The sequence below is a fragment of the Chionomys nivalis genome, chromosome 10 (genome assembly GCF_950005125.1).
Source record: "Chionomys nivalis chromosome 10, mChiNiv1.1, whole genome shotgun sequence".
In the NCBI taxonomy this organism is placed as follows: Eukaryota; Metazoa; Chordata; class Mammalia; order Rodentia; family Cricetidae; genus Chionomys; species Chionomys nivalis.
The window spans coordinates 25,728,379-25,750,817 of NC_080095.1; the positions used below are offsets into that span (position 1 = coordinate 25,728,379).

Genomic DNA, 22,439 nt, shown 5'->3' on the forward strand with positions numbered 1-22,439 from the left:
AGACAGGGTTTCTCCGTAGCTTTTTGGTTCCTGTCCTGGAACTAGCTCTTGTAGACCAAGCTGGCCTCGAACTCACATATATATAAAATTTTAAAACATTAAAAAGGTTTGTATTAAGGAAAACACTGTCTCATTAGCCAGCACAGAGAATGGGACATCTGTTCTCAAAACAAGGCAAACAGTCTCAATGCATCATGTTACTGACCTTTCCAAAAATATTAACAACTCCAGAGCGTGAAAAGGATGAACCAGCATCAAAGCGTCCTGGGGTCAGTTTGTGTAAGAATCCCAAGTGATCATAGTACATCGTGAAAACTTTATCAAGACATTCTCCACTGTGAGTATATCTTGTTGCTCCTGTTAGGAAACAAACAGAACTCTCTTGATATTGATACAATACAACTAGAAGAAATTTTATATTGCACCTGTAAAAATTTGCTTGTTTAAATTAAGGGTGAGAGTAGGGCTCTGAGACTTCTAAATTAGTAAAATACATGCGGCTTTGTGCTACATCCTTCGAAAGTCTTCTGTGGTTCCACTTCATTACAGAACATGTTCACCAATGTGGACAGACAGAACAGAAACGAAGGGGTTGTCTGATCAAGGGATGTGGAAGGAAGGTGTTTACTCTCCCTGGTGGTGCTTTCTCTTCCTAAAACTATCAAATTAGGCTTCTGTCTATCTAGGATCTCTTGTGCTTCTCTATCATTAATTTTTTCTCTGTTTCTGTGGCGAATAGAACTGGAATTTGATTGTGATTGTATGGAATATATAGATTGCTCTTGAGCGCTGGACTTTTCCATTCTTTAGTGTTATTCTCTACTTAATTCCTCAGTGCTTTCATTTTCATTGTAGAGAGCCTTCACATCCTTTGTTAAATTTATTTCAACAGATGTCATCTTTTAAGGCTACTGTGAATAGGATTCTATGATCTTTTTAACATGTTGCCTGTGGGTGTTTTACAAATACCCCTTTAATATTGGACTACGTTCCTTGTATTTTGAGATTTTTAGGACTTTAAACACGAAGAGATGTTGGATCTTTTCAAAGAATTTTTTTGTCTGTTGACCATGTAATTTCTATGCCAGAGTCCATTTATGTGATTTATGACATTTATAGCTTTACATATACCAAACTATTACAGAATCTCTGGAGTAAAACCAACTCTATAATGGTGAGCAATATTCTTGATGAGTTCTTAAATTTAGCTTGCAAGTGGATTTTTGAGAATTTTATTGGTCTAAGTTCATCAGATAAATTGGTAGGCTTTTTGTTATTGTTTATTGTGTCTTTATTTATTTTTGTAATATTAGCTTCAGAAGGAAATGACAAGGTTTGGCGTGGTCATGCAGCCCTTTAAACCCAGCACTTGGGAGGCAAAGGAAGGTGTGGCACATCCACGGCTGTCCCGCCTGTGTGACAAAATGCCTCTCAGGTGGTGGCCGTCTCAAAATGAGGGGCTCGTGCTTCCTGGAGCTTGGCCCCCGGTGGTTCCCTGGCAGTCTGCTCGAGTTGAGGTGCCTGATCAGCCTCAACGATCTCGTTCACTTTGTTCCTGGCGATGGTTTCTTGCATTGACTCTGCTTCTGTTCTATTTTTCTCTTGACAAAAACTTAATCTGTTCAAGGAACCAGGAAGCATCTCCAACGGCTCCTTGAATACGGAGGAACTGATGCGTCAGTTCCCTCCCTTGATTCAGGCCATTAATGTTATGATTAAAACTCCAGCTCACTCTCTGGGGGAATTTATAGATACCCTAGAACAGAAAGAGCTCATGGTAGGAGATTTGGTAGAAGATGGGTAAATTATGAAGGAAAATGTATGGAATGGCATGAGTTACCATTTATGGAGAGGCTAGCCAGAATGAGAAACCCCTGGTACATTTTAGATAGGAAAGAAAGGCAGGCTATTCTTGATAACATGAAGTCAGTCATTCAATATTGGAACAAACCCTGGGGGTGGAATCCTGAAGAATGGTGTTTGGGTTACCTTGGTTACCTTGAGGGCAGATATGATTTAGGGCCATGAGAAAGCACAGTTAGTTAGTGGTGTGAGACGAATTTCAAAGAAAAGCTCTGCCCACCTGGCCCTGACCACAAGACTTGCTGAGAATAATTAATTGTTTGTAATCATTTTTCTATGGAAACTTTTATGTCTGCCAACTTCCTTCTGTAATCTCTTAAAAGTGATGCTTGAATTTCAGTAAAGTTGCAGCAGATTCAAATCTCATTAGAGTTGTGTCTGTCTGTCATTCGCCGAATCCTGGGTTCTCCTAAGCCTTCACCCTTGTTCTCCCTCGGTCTTCGATCTCCAAGAGAGTCAGTCCGCGGCAAAGGTGTATTTCTGCAAGTCTGAGGCCAGCCTGGTACACTTCTTATGTTCCAGGTTGATCAGCCAGGGCTGCATAGTATGATGCCCTGTTTTCAACAAGAGAGAAAGTTTGGTAATGTTTCTTCATTTCTATTTTATTGAATAGTTTGGTAAGGATTGGTGTTAGTCCCTTGAAGGTGTAGTAAAATAACAGTTCAACAGGAGCTGGATGTTTTGTTGCTGTTGTGGGAGATTCTAATTAATTGCTTCAGTCTTACTGCTTGTTAGAGACATTTACATGGTTTATTTCATCTTGGCTTACTTTTGGGAGGTCACACATATCCAGAAATTTAAAAATTCTTTTAGATCTCACAATTTAGTAAAGTATATGTTTTTAAATAAGAGCTGATGATTTGTGAATTTCCCTGGTATTTGCTGTAACACCAACTTTTGTATCTGCTATTGGTCTTCCTTATCTCTTTAAAGAACCAACTCTTTCTTTCATTGATTCTTGGTCTCTGTTTTCATTTTTTTATTGAGTTCTATGTTGATCTTAGTGATTTCTCTCTGTATAGTGATTTGGGATAGACAGAGTTGGAAGGCAAAGCAAATAAATTGGAGGAGGAATCTAGGCTTGAGAAGAGAGAAGGAGAATGAGGGAAAATAGCCAGGGCTAGTGAGACAGTGAGCCAGGCAGTCACCAGCCAGCCAGACATAGAGCAAGCAAGGAAGTAGGACTTATAGAAAGAAAAAGGCAAGCAGGCAGGCAGGCAGGCAGGCAGGCAGGCAAGAAGGAAGGAAGGAAGGAAGGAAGGAAGGAAGGAAGGAAGGAAGGAAGGAAGGAAGGAAGGAAGGAAGGAAGGAAGGAGAGAAAGAAAGAAGGAAAGAAGGAAAGAAGGAAGGAAAATATCCCCATGGCAAAACCTAGCTGAAGAGAAATGGTAAAATAAGCTATAAGAGCTAGCGGCACAAGCATAAGATAAGTTCTAGCATTCGTAACTGATAAGTCTCCATGTCATAATTGGGAGCTGGTTGGTGGCCCAAAAGAAAGCTTACTACAGATACAATTGTCTGTACCTGTATTGGAGGCATATCATATTGTCTGCTTGACGAATTTTTCCTTAAATCAGTGTAAAGTGTTCATCTTCATCTTTTCTCATTCGAGGCTTTGAAATCGACTTTGCCATATACTAGAACAACAATGCATGGGTCTTCTAGGCCCATATGCATGAAACACCTTTTCTCCTCCCTTCGATATATGATCACATCTGCTTTATAAGGTGAGACGTGTTTCTTGGAGGCAGCAAATGAGTTGAATCAGTGGTCATACATTATGTTAGCCTATTTCTATCATTGAAAGTTTTAATTTTTCCTGTAGTTATGACAGATTGCTTTACTGGAAATAGTCTGGGGTTAGCTGCTGCTGTCTTTTAAAACTTGCAGTACAGCAAACCTTGCTCTCTTTGCTTTGAAAGCTTCCGGTGAATAATTTGCAGTTATTCTGATGGACCTGACTTGATATGGGACTTGATGCCTCTCCCTTCCTAGTGTTTTTGTTATGTGGCTTTATTGTTTTGATTATAATGATATGGGGAGTTTCCTTTCCGGTCTGCCTATTTAGTGTCTAAATGCTTCCTGCAGGGGGAGGAAAGAGGCAGGGAGGGGAACAGAGAAAAATGTAGAGCTCAATAAAAATCAATTTAAAAAAAGAAAAAATGCTTCCTGCATAAAGACTGTCATCTCTTTTTCTTACTCAGAGAAGTTATTTGTTATGATTCTTTTTAAAAAATGGTTTCTGTGCCTTTGGAACAAGATTTTTTCTACCTCTATGCCTATTATCAATAAATTTGGTCTTTTTAGAGTATTGTATATCTCTTGAAATTGCACCTGACATCCTTTTGTTATTGAATCTTTGTCACTGTTTTATTGTTTTAGTTTTATCGCTCATCTTCAGGATCAGCTATTTTGTCTTCCTCTTGACCTAGCCTGCTGGGGAGACTTCCAGGAGTGCTTTTTATTTGACTTATGTTTTTCATTTCCAGCAATTTAGATTGTTTTCCTACCTCTCTTGGCTTCATCTTTGATACCTTCTATAGCCTTTATTATTTTCATTCATCTGTTTGAGTATACAATCAGGAACTCATTTTATTCTTTGAACATACTTAAATTATTCTTTTGAGTTCTCTGTCCAGGAATTGACACCCGCTCTATTAGATGCCAGCGCTGTAGGATTGAGAATTTTGGAGTTCTGCTCTCATATGTGTGTATGTTTCTAATGCTACTGCATCAGGATTTACTCATCTGGTGTTATTTAATTGTTTAGTTCACCTTTTTATCAGCTGTGTTATTTCCGTTGGAATACTTGCAATGTTTACAAGGGACTTGGATGTAGTAGCATTGAATGCATAGTTCATTAAAAAAAAAAAATTTCCTCAAACCAGGAGCTCAGGGTTCCTGGTGTAAATTCTACCTTCTTTGCAGAATAAAATATTAACATTAGGAACAACCACAGATGCTTGATATTGCCACTATGAGAATGCTGTGTGAGACAATGAATAACTGTGGTCCATTTGACTCCTTCAGCAACTGCTGAAATATAAACAACCAAAGATAGGGAGAATTATAGTCAGATTTTTGTTAATAAAATTAAGGTGGCCTCTGCTTCTCTGGTTCCAATCCCTCAGTGCCATTCCCAGCTCTGTAGCAGATCACCTACCTGCTTTGCTCCCTTTCCTCTCTGATCCCATCCCCAGTGAATCACAAAGACCTTCTCCTCCAACCTCCCTTCCCCTAAGTCATCCCATTATCCTAACCTCCATCACTAGCAGGCATTTCCCGCAAAGGCACCAGGTGAGCAGACCTTCAGGATTCCCTACTCTCCTGCAAATCCAAACCCCGTCCCCAGTCTCCTGCCTAGCTCGGCATCCCTAGAACACCTGCTGCAACATTTCTTCCTCACCACCCCCATCTTCTGTGGATCCCACAGAGCTTCCCCTCCTAATGCCCCTCCCCCACCACCACTTGTTGCTTTATCTCTGTCTGCAACTTCACCTGCATCCCCTAATTACCCACAGGACTTTCCTGCCATGGAATTAGGGAGGCTGACTGTAGATCTATCTTCCCTCCTCCCCAGTCTCATCTTCAGCATTATAACAGACCTAACCTCTTGTCTATTCCCATTCCAAAAAGACTAAATAATCAGAGCCTGGTTGTAGACTCTGTTCTCCTACCTTCTGTGAAACCCTTCAGACTCCTAGCCTATCCCCATTTCTAAGTATCAGCTCCCAATCAGAAGCACATTTTACCTAGAACCCTCGATGTCTACATCTATGAGGTCCAGAGAAAATTTCCCACCAGGCAGCACACAGCCATCACACTCTCCTAAAATCCAGAGAGAAAACAGGAACCACGGAACAACACCCACCCAAGACAAACCAGAAATCAGCACCTATAATCATCCCCCAATCCCAAATGCCACAATGCCAGTGTAAAAACAATCAATAATGCCTCCAGTAGAGCCCAGCAACCCTACTGCAGCATGCTCTCAATATTCTAACAGCTGAAACACAAGAAAAAGACCTTAAAACAGCCTATATGAAGATGATAGAGGTCTTCAAAGAGGAAATGAATAAATCCCTTAAAGAAATCCAGGAAAATACAGACAAATGGTGGAAGGAAACAAATAAAACTACTCAGGATTTGAAAATGTCGTTCAGGCTTGTCTGCAAGGTCCTTTGCTGAGTTACTGCTTCCTGCTCCTACACTAAGGCTACCCACCCAGCATGGTGAGTGCCTGACTAGAGGGCAGGCCTCAAGGTCCCCCGCGAGGGGGCGCAGGCCCCTGCGGCTGGGGCTGCAGGTCTGCTGTGCTCTTCTGGACCCGCCCTGCCTGCCACATTCTTCCCTTTGTCCCTGGCTCATTGGGCTACCAGGTGTCCCTGTGTAGGTGCTGAGAAGTTCCTTCTGGACGGGTGAGTGTGTGCTATCCAGGGGCTGACTGTCCCGGAAGAGAGCACAAACCCCCTCCCCCAGCTCCTGCTGCAGGGCTTTCTTTCCTACACAGCCCCCCCAAGCCTGCCTTGTCTGCAAGGTCCTTTGCTGAGGAACAGCTTCCTGCTCCTACACTAAGGCTACCCACTCGGAGTGGTGAGTGCCTGCCTACTGGGCAGGCCTCAAGAACCGCCGAAAGGGAGCGCAGGCACCTCCAGCTTGTGCTGCAGGGTCGCCTGTGTTCTACTCGACCCCATCCTACCCCCCACATTCCCCCTTTTTGTCCGCGGGTCATTGGACTACCAGGTGTCCATTATTTGGTGTTGAGGAGTCCATCTGGAAGGGAACGGTTCCTACCCCTACACTGAGGAGATACACCCAGGGAGTTAGTCACCGCAAAAACTGGACCAAGACACCAGGCCTCTCCTGGCTCTATTTGAAGGAAGAGATGGGCAGGCGCCAATGCAAGAATTCCTTTAACAACCTGAAAGGCAACGTGACATCACCAGAGTCCAGGAATCCCGAAATAAGAAAAACTGTACACCCTATTCCAGAAGAATTAGAAAAATTCGACTCAAAAGTGAATTATATGAAAATAATAGAGTACCTTAAACAGAAGGTGAAAAATTGCCATAATCAATTAGAGATTACAAACAAAAAGGTAGAGGAAATGAATAAATCTCTCAAAGATACCCAAGAGAAACAAGAAAAAGCAATCAAACAGGTAAGGGAAACGGTTCAAGACTTGAAGAATGAAATGGAAGTAATGAAGAAAACACAAACCGAGGGAAGAATGGAGATGGAAAATTTGGATAAACGAACAGGAACTACAGAGACAAGTACTACCAACAGATTACAAGAGATAGAAGAAAGAATCTTAGACACTGAAGATACCATAGAGAAAATAAACACACTGATCAAAGAAAACAGCAAAACCAACAAATTCTCATCAAAAACATTCAGGAAATCTGGGACACAATAAAAAGACCAAACCTAAGAATGATGGGGATAGAAGAAGGAGAAGAAGTACAGCTCAATGGTCCAGAAAATATATTTAATAAAATTATAGAAGAAAACTTTCCCAACCTTAAGAAAGATATTCCTTTGAAGGTTTAAGAAGCATACAGAACACCGAATAGACTGGATCAAAAAAAACCATCTCCTCATCATATAATAATCAAAACACAAAACATACAGAATAAAGAAAGAATATTAAGAGCTGCAAAGGAAAAAGGTCAAGTTACTTATAAAGGTAAACCTATCAGACTTACACCTGACTTCTCTATGGAAACCATGAAAGCCAGAAGGTCCTGGATAGATGTACTGCAGAAACTAAGAGACCATGGATGCAAGCCCAGACTACTATACCCAGCCAAGCTTTCGTTCACTATAAATGGAGAAAACAAAATTTTCCAGGATAAAAACAAATTTAAACAATACGTAGCCACAAATCCAGCCTTACAGAAAGTAATTGAAGGAAAATCACAACCCAAGGAGTCCAACAATGCCCACAATAACTCAGACATCTAATGACCCTTCACTAGCACTACTTGAAGAAGGGAAACACATAAACTCTACTACAGAAAGAAAGAAAGAAAGAAAGAAAGAAAGAAAGAAAGAAAGAAAGAAAGAACTGGAGTTAACAACCACTGGTCATTAATATCACTTAATATCAATGGACTCAACTCACCTATAAAGAGGCACAGGCTAAGAGATTGGATACGAAAACAGGATCCAACATTCTGCTGTTTACAAGAAACACACCTCAACCACAAAGACAGACATCTACTCAGAGTAAAGGGCTGGGAAAAGGTTTATCAAGCAAATGGACCTAAGAAACAAGCAGGTGTGGCCATACTAATTTCTAACAAAGTTGACTTCAAACTAAAATCAATCAGAAGAGATGAAGAGGGACATTTTTTACTCATAACAGGAACAATCCATCAGAATGAAGTCTCAGTCCTGAATATCTATTCCCCTAATATAAAAGCACCCACTTATGTAAAAGAAACATTACTAAAACTCAAGGCAGTCATCAAACCACACACACTAATAGTAGGAGATTTCAACACTCCTCTCTCACCAATGGACAGGTCAATCAGACAGAAACCAAACAGAGAATAAAAGAGGATTAAGGGAGGTAATGAATCAAATGGACTTAACAGACATCTATGGAACATTCCACTCAAATAGGAAAGAATATACCTTCTTCTCTGCAGCTCATGGAACCTTCTCGAAAATTGACCACATACTCGGTAACAAATTAACTTACACAGTTACAAAAAAATATTAGTAACCACCTGTGTCATATCAGATCACCATGGATTAAAGTTAGAATTCAACAACAATGCTATCCCCAGAAAGCCTACGAACTCATGGAAACTGGACAGTCAACTACTGAACCACACCTGGATCAAGGAAGAAATAAAGAAAGAAATTAAAGTCTTTTCTTGAATTCAATGAAAACAAAGACTCAACATACTCAAACCTATGGGACACTATGAAAGCAGTGCTAAGAGGAAAGTTAATAACATTAAGTGCCCACTTAAAGAAAATGGAGAAAGCACACATTGGAGACTTAACAGCCCACCTGAAAGCTCTAGAAAAAAAAGAAGCAGACTCACCTAGGAGGAGTAGAAGACTGGAAATAATCAAACTGAGGGCTGAAAACAACAAAATAGAAACACAGAAAACAATCCAAAGAATCAACAAAACAAAAAGCTGGTTCTTGGAGAAAATCAACAAGATTGATAAACCCCTATCCAAACTAATCAAACGGCAGAGAGAGAATATATAAATTAACAAGATCAGAAACGAAAAGGGAGACATAACCACAGACACAGAGGAAATTCAGAGAATCATTAGATCTTACTACAAAAGCCTGTATGCCACAAAACTGGAAAATGTAAAAGAAATGGACACTTTTTTAGATAAGTACCATATACCAAAGTTAAACCAGGACCAGGTGAACAACCTAAATAGACCTGTTAGTCGCGAAGAATTAGAAGTTGTTATAAAAAACCCCTACCAAAAAAGCCCAGGTCCAGATGGCTTCAATGCAGAATTCTACCAGAACTTCCAAGAAGACCTAATACCTATACTCCTTAATGTATTTCACAATATAGAAACAGAGAAGTCATTGCCAAATTCCTTTTATGAAGCTGCAGTTACTCTGATACAAAAACCACACAAAGACCCAACCAAGAAGGAGAACTACAGGCCAATCTCACTCATGAACATCAATGCGAAAATCCTCAATAAAATACTTGCAAACTGAATCCAAGAACACATTAGAAAAATTATCCATTATGATCAAGTAGGCTTCATCCCAGGGATGCAGGGCTGGTTCAACATATGAAAATCTATCAATGTAATCCATCATATAAATAAATGAAAGATAAAAACCATATGATCATTTCATTAGATGCTAAAAAAGCATTTGACAAAATTCAACATCCCTTTATGATAAAGGTCTTAGAGAGATTAGGGATACAAGGGTCGTACCTAAATATAATAAAAGCTATTTATAGCAAGCCGACAGCTAACATCAAATTAAATGGTGAGAAACTCAAAGCTATTACACTAAAATCAGGAATAAAACAAGGCTGTCCACTCTCTCCATACCTCTTCAATATAGTGCTTGAAATTCTAGCGACAGCAATAAGACAACATAAGGGGATCAAAGGGATTCAAATTGGAAAGGAAGAAGTTAAGCTTTCATTATTTGCAGATGATATGATTGTGTACATAAGCGACCCCAAAAACTCCAGCAAAGAACTCCTACAGCTGATAAATACCTTTAGTAGCGTAGCAGGATACAAGATCAATTCCAAAAAATCAGTTGCCCTCCTATACACAAAGGATAAGGAAGCAAAGAGGGAAATCAGAGAAGCATCACCCTTCACGATAGCCACAAATAACATAAAATATCTTGGGGTAACCCTAACCAAGGAAGTGAAAGATCTATTTGACAAGAACTTTAAGTCTTTGAAGAAAGAAATTGAGGAGGATACCAGAAAATGGAAGGATCTCCCTTGCTATTGGATTGGGAGGATAAACATAGTAAAAATGGCAATTCTACCAAGGGCAATTTATAGATTCAATGCAATCCCCATCAAAATTCTTCACAGATCTTGAGAGGTCATTAATCAACTTTATATGGAAAAACAAAAAACCCAGGATAGCCAAAACAATCTTATATAATAAAGGATCGTCTGGAGGCATTACCATCCCTGACTTCAAACTCTATTACAGAGCTTCAGTATTGAAAGCAGTTTGGTATTGGCATAAAAACAGAGAAGTCAATCAATGGAACCAAGTAGAAGACCCTGATTTTAACCCACAAACATATGAACACCTGATTTTTGATAAAGGAGCTAAAAGTATTCAATGGAAGAAAGAAAGCATCTTCAACAAATGGTGCTGGCAGAACTGGTTGTCAACCTGTAGAAGAATGAAAATAGATCCATATCTATCGCCGTGCACAAAGCTCAAGTCCAAATGGATTAAAGACCTCAATATCAGTCTGAACACACTGAACCTGATAGAAGAAAAAGTGGGAAGTACTCTACAACATATGGGTACAGGAGATCCCTTCCTACATATATCCCCAGCAGCACAGACATTAAGGACAACATTGAATAAATGGGACCTCCTGAAACTGAGTAGCTTCTGTAAAGCAAAGGACACTGTCACTAAGACAAAAAGGCAACCCACTGACTGGGAGAAGATCTTCACCAACCCTGCAACAGACAAAGGTCTGATCTCCAAAATATATAAAGAACTAAAGAAACTAGACCGTAAAAGGCTAATCAACCCAATTATAAAATGGGGCACTGAGCTGAACAGAGAATTCTCAACAGAAGAAATTCAAATGGCCAAAAGACACTTAAGGTCATGCTCAACCTCCTTAGCGATAAGGGAAATGCAAATTAAAACAACTTTGAGATACCATCTTACACCTGTCAGAATGGCTAAAATCAAAAACACCAAGGATAGCCTTTGCTGGAGAGGTTGTGGAGTAAGGGGTACACTCATCCATTGCTGGTGGGAATGCAAACTTGTGCAACCACTTTGGAAAGCAGTGTGGCAGTTTCTCGGGAAATTTGGGATCAACCTACCCCAAGATCCAGTAATACCACTATTGGGAATATACCCAAGAGATGCCCTATCATATGACAAAAGTATCTGTTCAACTATGTTCATAGCAGCATTGTTTGTAATAGCCAGATCCTGGAAACAACCTAGATGCCCTTCAATGGAAGAATGGATGAAGAAAGTGTGGAATATCTACATATTAGAGTACTACTCAGCGGTAAAAAACAATGACTTCTCAAATTTTGCATGCAAATGGATGGAAATAGAAAACACTATCCTGAGTGAGGTATCCCAGACTCAAAAAGAGGAACATGGGATGTACACACTCATAATTGGTTTCTAGCCATAGATAAAGGACATTGAGCATATAATTTGTGATCCTAGAGAAGCTAAATAAGAAAGTGAATCCAAAGAAATACGTATAGTCATCCGCCTGGATAGGGGAAGTAGACAAGATTGCCGGGCAAAAACTGGGAACTTGCGGGTGAGGTGGCATGGGGCTAAGGGGAAATGGGGTGAGAAACGTGAGAAGGGGAGGATGGGAGGAGCTTGGGGGAATGGGATGGTTGGGATATAGGAAGGGTGGATACGGGAGCAGCGAAATATATATCCTAATTAATGGAGCCATCTTAAGGTTGGCAATGACTTGACTCTAGAGGGGCTCGCAAGTGTCCAGGGAAATGTCCCCAGCTGGTACCTTGGGCAACTGAGGAGAGGGAACCTGAAATGACCCTATCCTATACTGATGAATATCTTGCATATCACCTTAGAACCTTCATCTGGCGATGGATGGAGATAGCCACAGAGACCCAATTTGGAGCAACGAACTGAGCCCTTAAGGTCCAAATGAGGAGCAGAAGGAGGGAGAACATGAGCAAGGAAGTCAGGACCACGAGGCGTGCACCCACCCACTGTGACAGTGGAACTGATCTATTGGGAGCTCACTAAGTCCAGCTGGACTAGGACTGAATAAGCATGGGTTGAAACCAGACTCTCTGAACATGGTGGACAATGAAGGCTGATGAGAAGCCAAGGACAATGGCACTAGGTTTCGATCCTAATACATGAACTGGCTTTGTGGGAGCTTAGCCTGTTTGGATGCTCACCTTCCTGGACCTAGATAGAAGTGGGAGGACCTTGGTCTTCCCGCAGGGCAGGGAATTTGGACTGCTCTTCAGTATGGAGAGGGAGGGGGAATGGAGTGGGGGGAGGAGAAAAGGAGTGGGGATGGGGGAGGGGTGTGGGGGGAGGGGGCAATATGTGGGAGGAGGGGGAGGGAAATGGGAAATGGGGAAGAGGCGGAAATTTTAATCAAAAAAGAATAAAAGAAAAGAAAAGAAAAAAGAAAGAAAATGTCGCTCAGTTCAGCAACACATATACTAAAATTGGAATGATATAGAGAAGATTAGCATGGTCCTTGTGCATGGATGAAATGCAAATTCCTGAAGCATTTTATATTTGTATAGATAATTGCACACCAGCAAAACACATGGAGAGCAAGCACAAGCAAACACACACACACAGAGAAACACACTACCACCACCACGACCAAAATCAAAAATAGTGGGACTAACAAACACTGGTCATTAATATCTGTTAATATCAATGGACTCAATTTGCTAATAAAAAGACACAGACTAACAGAATGGATACGAAAACAGGACACATCCTTCTGCTGCATACAAAAAAACACACCTTAACTTCCAAGACAGATATTACCTCAGAGTAAAGTGTTGTGAAAAGATTTTCCAATCAAGTGGACCTAAGGAGCAAGTCAGTGTAGCTATCCTAATAGCTAACAAAATAGACTTCAAACCAAAATTAACCAAAAGAGATGGAGAGGGACATTTCATATTCATCAAAGGAAAATTGCATCGAGATGAAGTCTCAATTCTGAACATCTATGCCCCAAATACAACGGCACCCACACTTGTAAAAGAAATATTACTAAAGCTTAAATCATACATCAAACCCCAGACATTAATGGTGGGACTCTTCAACACCCCATTCTCTCCAAGGGTCAGGTCTGCCAGGCAGAAACTTAAGAGAGAAACAAAGGAACTAACAGATAGTGTGACTCAAATGTACTTAACAGACATCTACAGAATATTTCAGCCAAACAAATAAGAATATAACTTCTTCTCAGCACCTCATGGAACCTTCTTTAAAACTGACCACATACTTGGTCAAAAAACAAATCTCAAAAGAAATGGAAAAAAATTGGAGTAACCCCCTCGGAAGGCCATGGCTTAAAGTTAGAAAAGAGCAACTATAATTGCAGAAAGCCTTCAAACTCACTGAAAATAACAACTCTCAACTGAATTATCAGTGGGTCAAGGAAAAATTAAAGATATTAAAGACTTCCTAGATTTCAATAAAAATTAATCCACAATTACAAACTTATGGGACACAATAAAGCAAATCTAAGAGGAAAGTTCATATCACTAAGTGCCCACACAAAGAATTTGGAGAAATCTCATACTAGCGACTTAATATCACACCTGAAAGTTCTAGAACAAAAAGAAGCAAACTCATCCATGAGTAGATGACAGGAAATAATCAAATTTAGGACTGAAAACAATACCACAGAAACACAGAGAACACTGCAAAGAACCAATGAAACAAAGAGCTTTGTTCTAGAACAAAAAGAAGCAAAATCACCTAAGAGGAATACACAACAGAAATAATCAAACTCCGGGATGAAATCAATTAAATAGAAAGAAAGAGCAATACAAAGAATCAATGAAACAAAGAGTTGGTTCTTTGAGAAAATCAACAAGCTAGACAAACCCTTATCCAAACTAACCAAAAATCAGAGAGAGAAGATCCAAATTAACAAAATCAGAAATAAAAAGGAGGACATAGCAGACACTGAGGATCAAGAGAATCATTAGGTCATACTTCAAATGCCTGTACTTCACAATTGTAAAATCAAGAAGAAATAGACAATTAACTTGATAGATAATACATACCAAAATTAAATCAAATCAGATAAACAATTTAAATAGACCTATAACCCCTATGGAAATAGAAGCAGTCATCAAAAGTCTCCCAACCAAAATAAAATGCCCAGGGCCAGATGGTTTCAGTGTAGAATTCTACCAGAATTACAAAGAAGAGCTAATACCAATACTACTAAAATTGTTCTACACAATAGAAACAGAAGAAATGTTGCCACTTTTTAAATCAGGCTACAGTTACCCAGATACCCAAACCATACAAGGAAAGAGAATCACAGAACAATCTTTCTCATTAACATTGGTGCAAAAATACTCAATAAAATAGTGGCAAACTGAATCCAAGAACACATCAAAAAAAAAATCATCCACCATGATCGAATTAAGATTCATCCCAGAAATGCAGAAAATCTGTCAATGTAATGTATGACATAAACAAACTGAAAGAAAAAAACACATGATCATTTCATTAAATGCTGAAAAAGCCTTTGAAAAAAATCCAACACCCCTTCATGATAAAGGTCTTGCAAAGACCAGGTATACAAAGAACATACCTAAACATAGTAAAAGCAATATACAGCAAGCCAACAACCAACATCTAAATGTAGAGAAACTAAAGTGAGTCCACTGAAATCAGAAACAAGACAAGGCTTGTGCACTCTCTCCCTATCTCTTCAATATAGTACTTGAAGTTCTAGCTTGAGCAATAAGACACAAAAGGAGATTAAGTGGGTACAAACTAGAAAGAAAAAGTCAAACTTTAGGTATTTGCAGATGATACAACAGTATACATAAGTGACACCAAAAATTCTATCAGAGAACTCCTCCAGCTGATACACACCTCCAGTAATGTGGCTGGATACAAGATCAACTCAAAAAAGTCAGTAGCCTTCCTCTATACAAATGATAAATGGGCTGAGGAGCATCACCCTTTGCAATGGCCACAAATAATATAAAATATCTTAGGGTAACAATTACCAAACAAGCGAAATACCTACATGACAAGAACTTTAAAAAAATTGGAGAAGAGATGAGAAAATTGGAAGATCTCCCATGCTCATAAATTGGTAGGATTAACATAGTAAAAAATAACAGTCTTAGCAAAAGTAATCTAAAAATTCAATGCAGTCCCCATCAAAATCCCAAAACAATTCTTCACAGACCTCAAAAGAACAATACTCAGCTTCATACGGGAAAAAGAGCAGGACAGTTAAAACAATCCATATAAACAAACTGAAAAATAAAAACCACATGATCATCTCATTAGATGCTGAAAAAGCTTTTGATAAAATACAACATACCTTCATGATAAAGGTCTTGGAGAGAGCAGGGATACAAGGAACATACCTAAACACAATAAAGGCAATATACAGCCAACATCAAACTAAATGGAGAGAAACTTACAGTACTACCACTGAAATCAGGAACAAGACAAGTTGTCCACTTCTCCATTTCTATTCAATATAGTATTTATTGAGGTCCTAGCTAGAGCAATAAGACACCGAAAAGAGATCAAGGGGATACAAATCAGAGAAGAAGATGTCAAACTCTCACTATTTGCTGATGATATGATAGTTTACATAAGTGATCCCAAAAATTCTACCAAGGAACTTCTATAACTCATAAACACTTTCCATAAGGTAGCAGGATACAAGATTAACTCAAAAAAAAATCAGTAGCTCTCCTGTATACAGATGATAAAAGGGCTGAGAATGAAATCAGAGAAACATCACCCTTCACAATAGCCACAAACAGCATAAAATATCTTGGAGTAACTCTAACCAAACAAGTAAAAGACATGTATGACAAGAACTTTAAATCTTTGAAGAAAGAAATTTAAGAAGACACCAGAAAGTGGAAAGATCTCCCATGTTCTTGGACAGGTAGAATGAACATAGTAAAAGTGGCAATCTTACCTAACTCAATTTACAGATTCGATGCAATGCCCATGAAAATCCCAGAAAAATTCTTCAAAGACCTTGAAAGAACAGTACTCAACTTCATATGGAAAAGCAAAAAACCCAGGATAGCCAAAAACAATCCTGTACAATAAAAGAACTTCTGGAGGCATCATAATCTCTGACTTCAAACTCTACTACAGAGCTATATTACTGAAAACGGCTTGGTAATTGCATAAAAACAGACAGGAGGACCAATGGAATTGAATTGAAGACACTAATATTAATCCACACAATTTTCAACACCTGAATACCTGATTTTTGAAAAAGAAGCAAAATATATCAAATGGAAAAAGAAAGCATATTTAACAAATGGTGCTGTCATAACTGAATATCAACATGTAGAAGAATGAAAATAAACCCATATCTATCACAATGCACAAAACTCAAGTCCAGATGGATCAAAGACCTCAACATAAAGCCAGCCACACTGAACCTCATAGAAGAGAAAATGGGAAGTACACTTGAACGCATTGGCACAGGAGACCACTTCCTAAATATAACCCCTAAAGCACAGACACTGAGAGAAACAATTAATAAATGGGACCTCCTGAAACTGAAAAGCTTCTGCAAAGCAAAGGATATGGTCAACAAGACAAAAACGACAGCCTACAGAATGGAAAAAGATCTTCACCAACCCCACATCAGACAGAGGTCTGATCTCCAAAATATACAAAGAACTCAAGAAATTGGTCATCAAAAGAACAATAATCTAATAAAAAAATGGAGTACAAACCTAAACAGAGAATTCTCAACAAAGGAATCTAAAATGGCTGAAAGACACTTAAGGAAATGCTCAGCATCCTTAGTTATCAGAGAAATGCAAATCAAAACAACTCTGAGACTCAATCTTACACCTGTAAGAATGGCCAAGATCAAAAACACTGATGACACCTTATTCTGGAGAGGTTGTGGGGTAAAGGGAAAACTCCTGCGTTGCTGGTGGGAGTGTGAGCGGTTACAGCCCCTTTGGATATCAGTATGGTGATTTCTCAGAAAATACCCTTCCTCAAGACCCAGCAATACAACTTTGGGGTATATATCCAAAGGATGTTCAACCATGCCACAAGGACAGACATGTGCTCAATTATGTTCATAGCAGCATTGTTTGTCATAGACAGAACCTGGAAACAACCTAAATGCCCCTCAACCGAAGAATGGATAAGGAAAGTGTGATACATTTACACAATGGTATACTACACAGCAGAAAAAAAATAATGACATCTTGAAATTTGCAGGCAAGGGCTGGAGAGATGGCTCAGAGGTTAAGAGCATTGCCTGCTCTTCCAAAGGTCCTGAGTTCAATTCCCAGCAACCACATGGTGGCTCACAACCATCTATAATGGGGTTTGGTGCCCTCTTCTGGCCTGCAAGCATACACACAGACAGAATATTGTATACATAATAAATAAATAAATATTTAAAAAAAAAAGGAAAAGAAATTTGCAGGCAAATGGATGGAGTTTGAAAACATCATTTTGAGAGAAGTAACCCAGACAGAGAAAGACAATTATCACATGTACTCACTCATAAGTGGTTTTTAAACATAAAGCAAAGAAAACCAGCCTACAAATCACAATCCCAGAGAACTTAGACAACAATGAAAACTCTAAGAGAGACATAATAGATCTAATCTACATGGGAAGTAGAAAAGGACAAGATCTCCTGAATAAATTGGGAGCTTGGGGACCTTGGGAGAGAGTTGAAGGAGAGGGGAGATCAGGGAGGGGAGCAGAGAAAAATGTAGAGCTCAATAAAAATCAAGAAAAAAAGAAAACATGGTACATTTACACAATGGAGTATTACTAAGTGGTTTTTAAAAAGCAATGGCATCATAAAATTAGCAGGCAAATGAATGGAACTCGATAAAAATCATCCTGAGTGAGGTACCAAGAACCAGAAAGACAAACAATACCATGAACTCATTCTTAAGTGGATATTATATGAGAAGCAAAGGATAGCCAGGCTACAAACCATGGCCCCAAGAAAAGCTAGGTAAAAAGGAGGGCCCAAGGAGAGATGCTTGGATTCTCCTGGGAAGGGGAAACTCCTGGGTTAACTGGGGGTGGGAGAACACTAGGGGAATGGGAACATGAGGGAGCATGTTGGGTGGTTTGTGGGCAAGACAGACATGAAGAAGAATGAGATATCTTGGTACAGGGGGCATTTGGGGGTTAGGGAGAACCCTGGTGCTAGGAAATCTCGAAGGAATCCACAAGGATGACCCCAGCTAATACCACTAGCAATAGTAGAGAGAGAATCTATAAACACCACCTTACTAAGCCATTATAATTCCTAACTGCATTCTAAATATTTATCCTTATAGCCATAGTTGAATGTAGCTTTGACCCATTATTAAAGAAATTTAGAGTTTTAAAAGACAGCCATTACAGGAAAGCCCAACTAATCCAAAGGCAGAGGACAAGAGATCATGTGGTTCCCAGCGACAACTGATACATTGACAATACAACTCTGGCACCCAAGGCTCAGGCAACATTGCGGAAGAGTAGGAAGAAAGACTGTAAGAGCCAGAACAGGAAGTCATGGTATCTTCTGTGTGTATAGTGGAAGCTATACCTATGCAGCCTCTACAATATGATTCCCAAACAAGCCAAAAGACATGATAACGTGAAAGGGGAAAGTCTCATGGCTCCAACACTAGATAAAGAACTACAGGCAAGTAAAGAGTGCTGAGAGCAAGAGAAATAGTCTTCCCTAGGAAAGAGTGTCCCTATAGGTTTGCCAATATCAAATGTTCAGTGTTGAAATAATATATATATATACAGGTAACATTATATTATATATTGTTATATTGTATATAGTGTATGGATTGAACGATTGTGTGCCTGTGTGCATATATTTCACAACAATTAATGAAAATATACAAATTTGAGACAAAGTGGGGAGAGCTATATGGGAGGGGGCAGAAGGAAGAAAGGGAAGGGAAAATCATGTAATCATATTCATATTAAAAACCATTAACAAAAAGGAAAAATACTCCACTAAAAGAAGATTTCAAAAACTCAAAAGACAGAATAGCAAACTGAAAATGAAGAGCAGGGGGACACAGAAACACGAGGACCATGCCCTTCATGATTCAGGTCCCGAGTCTGGTTGGTTTTTTTCAACTGAATGGGAAGGGAGCAGGCAATTGTAGGTTAGATCAATCACTATTAGCTTTTTTTTTTCATTTTGCAACAAACTGACAGCTTCATTGACTCAGTCAAAAAAACTGTGAAGATGGAGAGAAAACAATCATTCATATCGTGTCACTTCTTAAGTTTCTGTGACCTGAGCTGTATCTACTTCATCAGCAAAACCAAAGCATACACTTCCTTCTTTGGCATTGCAGTTGTGAGTATTAAATAAGACACTGTCTATAACATGTGAAGCAAAATTATATCTCCATTGTGGCATGTATGATTATTTGGTTTGGGAAATGGAAAAAGCACTGAAAACACAGCCAGCATGCTAACCCAGGGTTCTTTTTTATGGCTGTTCATATGATTTGTCTCTGTAGAGTCAACAAATCCATTACCCGCTATATTTGGGGCCTTATTATTAGTTGATTAATACATATTTTTCAAACAGTTTACATTTCTGAACCAAATGTAGAACTAACTTAAAACCCCAAAAAGAATGTTCCTTACCTGCCTTTGTCATGTAAATTATTCCATTTTGTGTAATAAAAGATATAGATGAAGAATAAAAACAATGAGCAGTCTTCCTTACAAAGTTACTGAGAAAGTCACACAATTGTTCAAAAGTATTGCCACCATCCAATGAAAGCCATACCTAAAGAAATAAAGAGATATTACCTCACTAATTTTCAAAATTACCTATTAGCCTGATCTCCCTACAAAAGAGAAACCATGTAGTACTATTTTCCTCACATCTCGATGTCCACGACAAACTAAGGCACACACTGGCTACTTTCCCACTCACCCACTTGATTTACCCTCCCAATGGTTTGTATTGTCAGAAGCAATTAGGAAACTGAGTGACTGAATGACATTTTACTGCCTTCTCATTCTCTCCTCTCTCTCTCTCTCCTTTCTCTCTCTCTCTCTCTCTCTCTCTCTCTCTCTCTCTCTCTCTCTCTCTGTCTCTCTCTCTCTCTCTCTCTTGAACACGCATGCGTGTGTGTGTGTATGTACGTATGTGTGTTACAGTCATGGGGGAGACTACAGGATGGCATGAGTGAATTCCTCTATTGTGTGCTCTGACTGATTGAGGCAGTCTTTTATTGAACAGGAAGTTTATTGCTTTGGACATGTTGGCTGGCCAGTGAGCTCTCTGGATCTGCCTGTCTCTGTTCCCTAATGCAGTTGCTATAAGTATGCACAGCCATGCTCAACCTTTCACACTGGTGTTGGGGATTTGAACTCAGGTCCTCAAACTTTCAGAGCAAGTGAAACCAGCCGAGACAGCTTCCCAGTGCCACATATTGTGTTTTTTATTTGTATTTTTCTGACATTTAGAAGCTATACCATCTCTTCGCAGGTTTTTTTCTATTTTTGTTTCAATGGAGTGCCTCTTTGTGTCATTTCTCTTTTTAACTACTAAATTTTCCTTTTGAAAATACTTTATATGAATTCTTTCGCTATTGTTATTATTAATTCTCCCCTCCATTGTCAGGCCTAGATTCTAGTCTTCCTTAAAAATTATGGCATCTATATTGTGTCTTTTATCCCTCCAAGCTGGGAGCAGAGGTACAATGCTATAATTCTAGCACTAGGAAGGCTGAGGCAGGCAAGTTCAAGCCTAACTTGGGCTATCCAGTGTGGTCCAGGCTAGCCTGGAGTAGCATGTAAAACTGTCTCAAGGAAAAACAAAATATAGGACCACAAGGCCAAGAGAATAGTACACCGGGATCTTTTATCCCCAGCGCAAGTATCATCCATTTTGCCAGCACTCTTACCATCATCTCTATATTAGCCATTGTGCTTTTGTTCCATAAGTGGTTCTGAGTATTTGATCTCTTAATTCCTCAGCCCACTATGAGGAATAGGACTCTGTCTCACTTCTTAGATGAGTTTTATTGAACATCATCTAAAGCCTTTTCGCTTCAAGTACAGCTGTTTATTGCCCATGTTCAGATACACACATGGAAAATGTGAGTCATAGAGTCTATCGGCAATATTCCTGGTTTACATGCCATCGAATCTGACAGGAACAGCAAATTCTTCCAAAATTTGTTTTCTACCCATAGCCTAGGAATTCTACAATAGAAAACTATGAAGTAGTCACATTGGCAAAAAATGAGAGCAAACTGTTAGCTAAAGTCTTAGAATTCTACTACAGTCAGTGTAACACAGAGAAAATAACATGGACGGAGATTGAGAACAAGCTCAGGAGTGTAACATATTTCCTACAGAATGTGTGCAGCAGGATGTGTGGGGAACAAAAGTCAATGACCAGAGGAGAAATTAGAGGTTCTGAACCATTAGTTTAGGAAGTGAAATAAGGGCGTTTCAAGAAGCCCTAATACCAGGATGTCACCTTTCTCCATCTTCAATTCTGTATACAGTAGAGACTGAAAGCCAAGAAATCATAAGCATTGTTAAAATAAAGATGGTTTTATGGACATTGGGAGGCACAGATTCAGTAGGAATGAAGTACGTGTGAGGTCAAGTGGAGAAAGATTGAATGAATTAACAATGAGGTAAGGTGCTAAAAATCACCCTGAACATTTAGTAGGCCTTGTTAGTTTCCCGAGTTCTTTTTCTGAGACAGAATCTCACGCTGAAGCCAAAACTGGCCTTGGACAGACAGCGCTCCATCCATCTCAGCCTCCAGACTGTGGGGACTGCAGGTGGGGCCATTGTGTTTCGCTTCCCTGACTGTTTTCAGAGACCTTAGAATGGTACTGCTTGTCTTCCCATAGGTGTTATTGCTAGAGAAAGTTATTCATACACAACGGATGTTCTAAGACAGTCATCATGTGAACAGAAATTCTAGATTACACTGTGAATCTCTGGAGTCTGTAGCCACTATCTATCCAAATAGAAATCATTCTTTGAAGTTCATGATTGAAGAGCTTGCATCTTTAAAATAAAACTGTACCCTGTCATGTAGATCTCAGAATCTAACAGCGAAACACTGTTTTCTTTCTTGACTAACTGCA

At 39.3% G+C, this 22,439-nt stretch overlaps 1 protein-coding gene and 1 non-coding gene across 2 annotated transcripts in view; one reads left to right on the forward strand and one right to left on the reverse strand.

Moving 5' to 3' along the window:
• Catsperb (cation channel sperm associated auxiliary subunit beta) overlaps positions 1 to 22,439 on the reverse strand; it is a 176,294-nt gene that overhangs the window by 81,216 nt on the left and 72,639 nt on the right. The window contains exons 14-15 of the mRNA XM_057782160.1: positions 19,963 to 20,107; positions 206 to 357 (exon numbers count right to left, since the gene is read on the reverse strand). Coding sequence (XP_057638143.1) covers positions 206 to 357; positions 19,963 to 20,107 — 297 coding nt within the window. The remainder of the gene's footprint in view (positions 1 to 205; positions 358 to 19,962; positions 20,108 to 22,439) is intronic.
• Positions 12,752 to 12,859, forward strand: LOC130883267 (U6 spliceosomal RNA). The gene has a single exon (XR_009057952.1). It is a non-coding gene; the product is annotated as a U6 spliceosomal RNA (small nuclear RNA).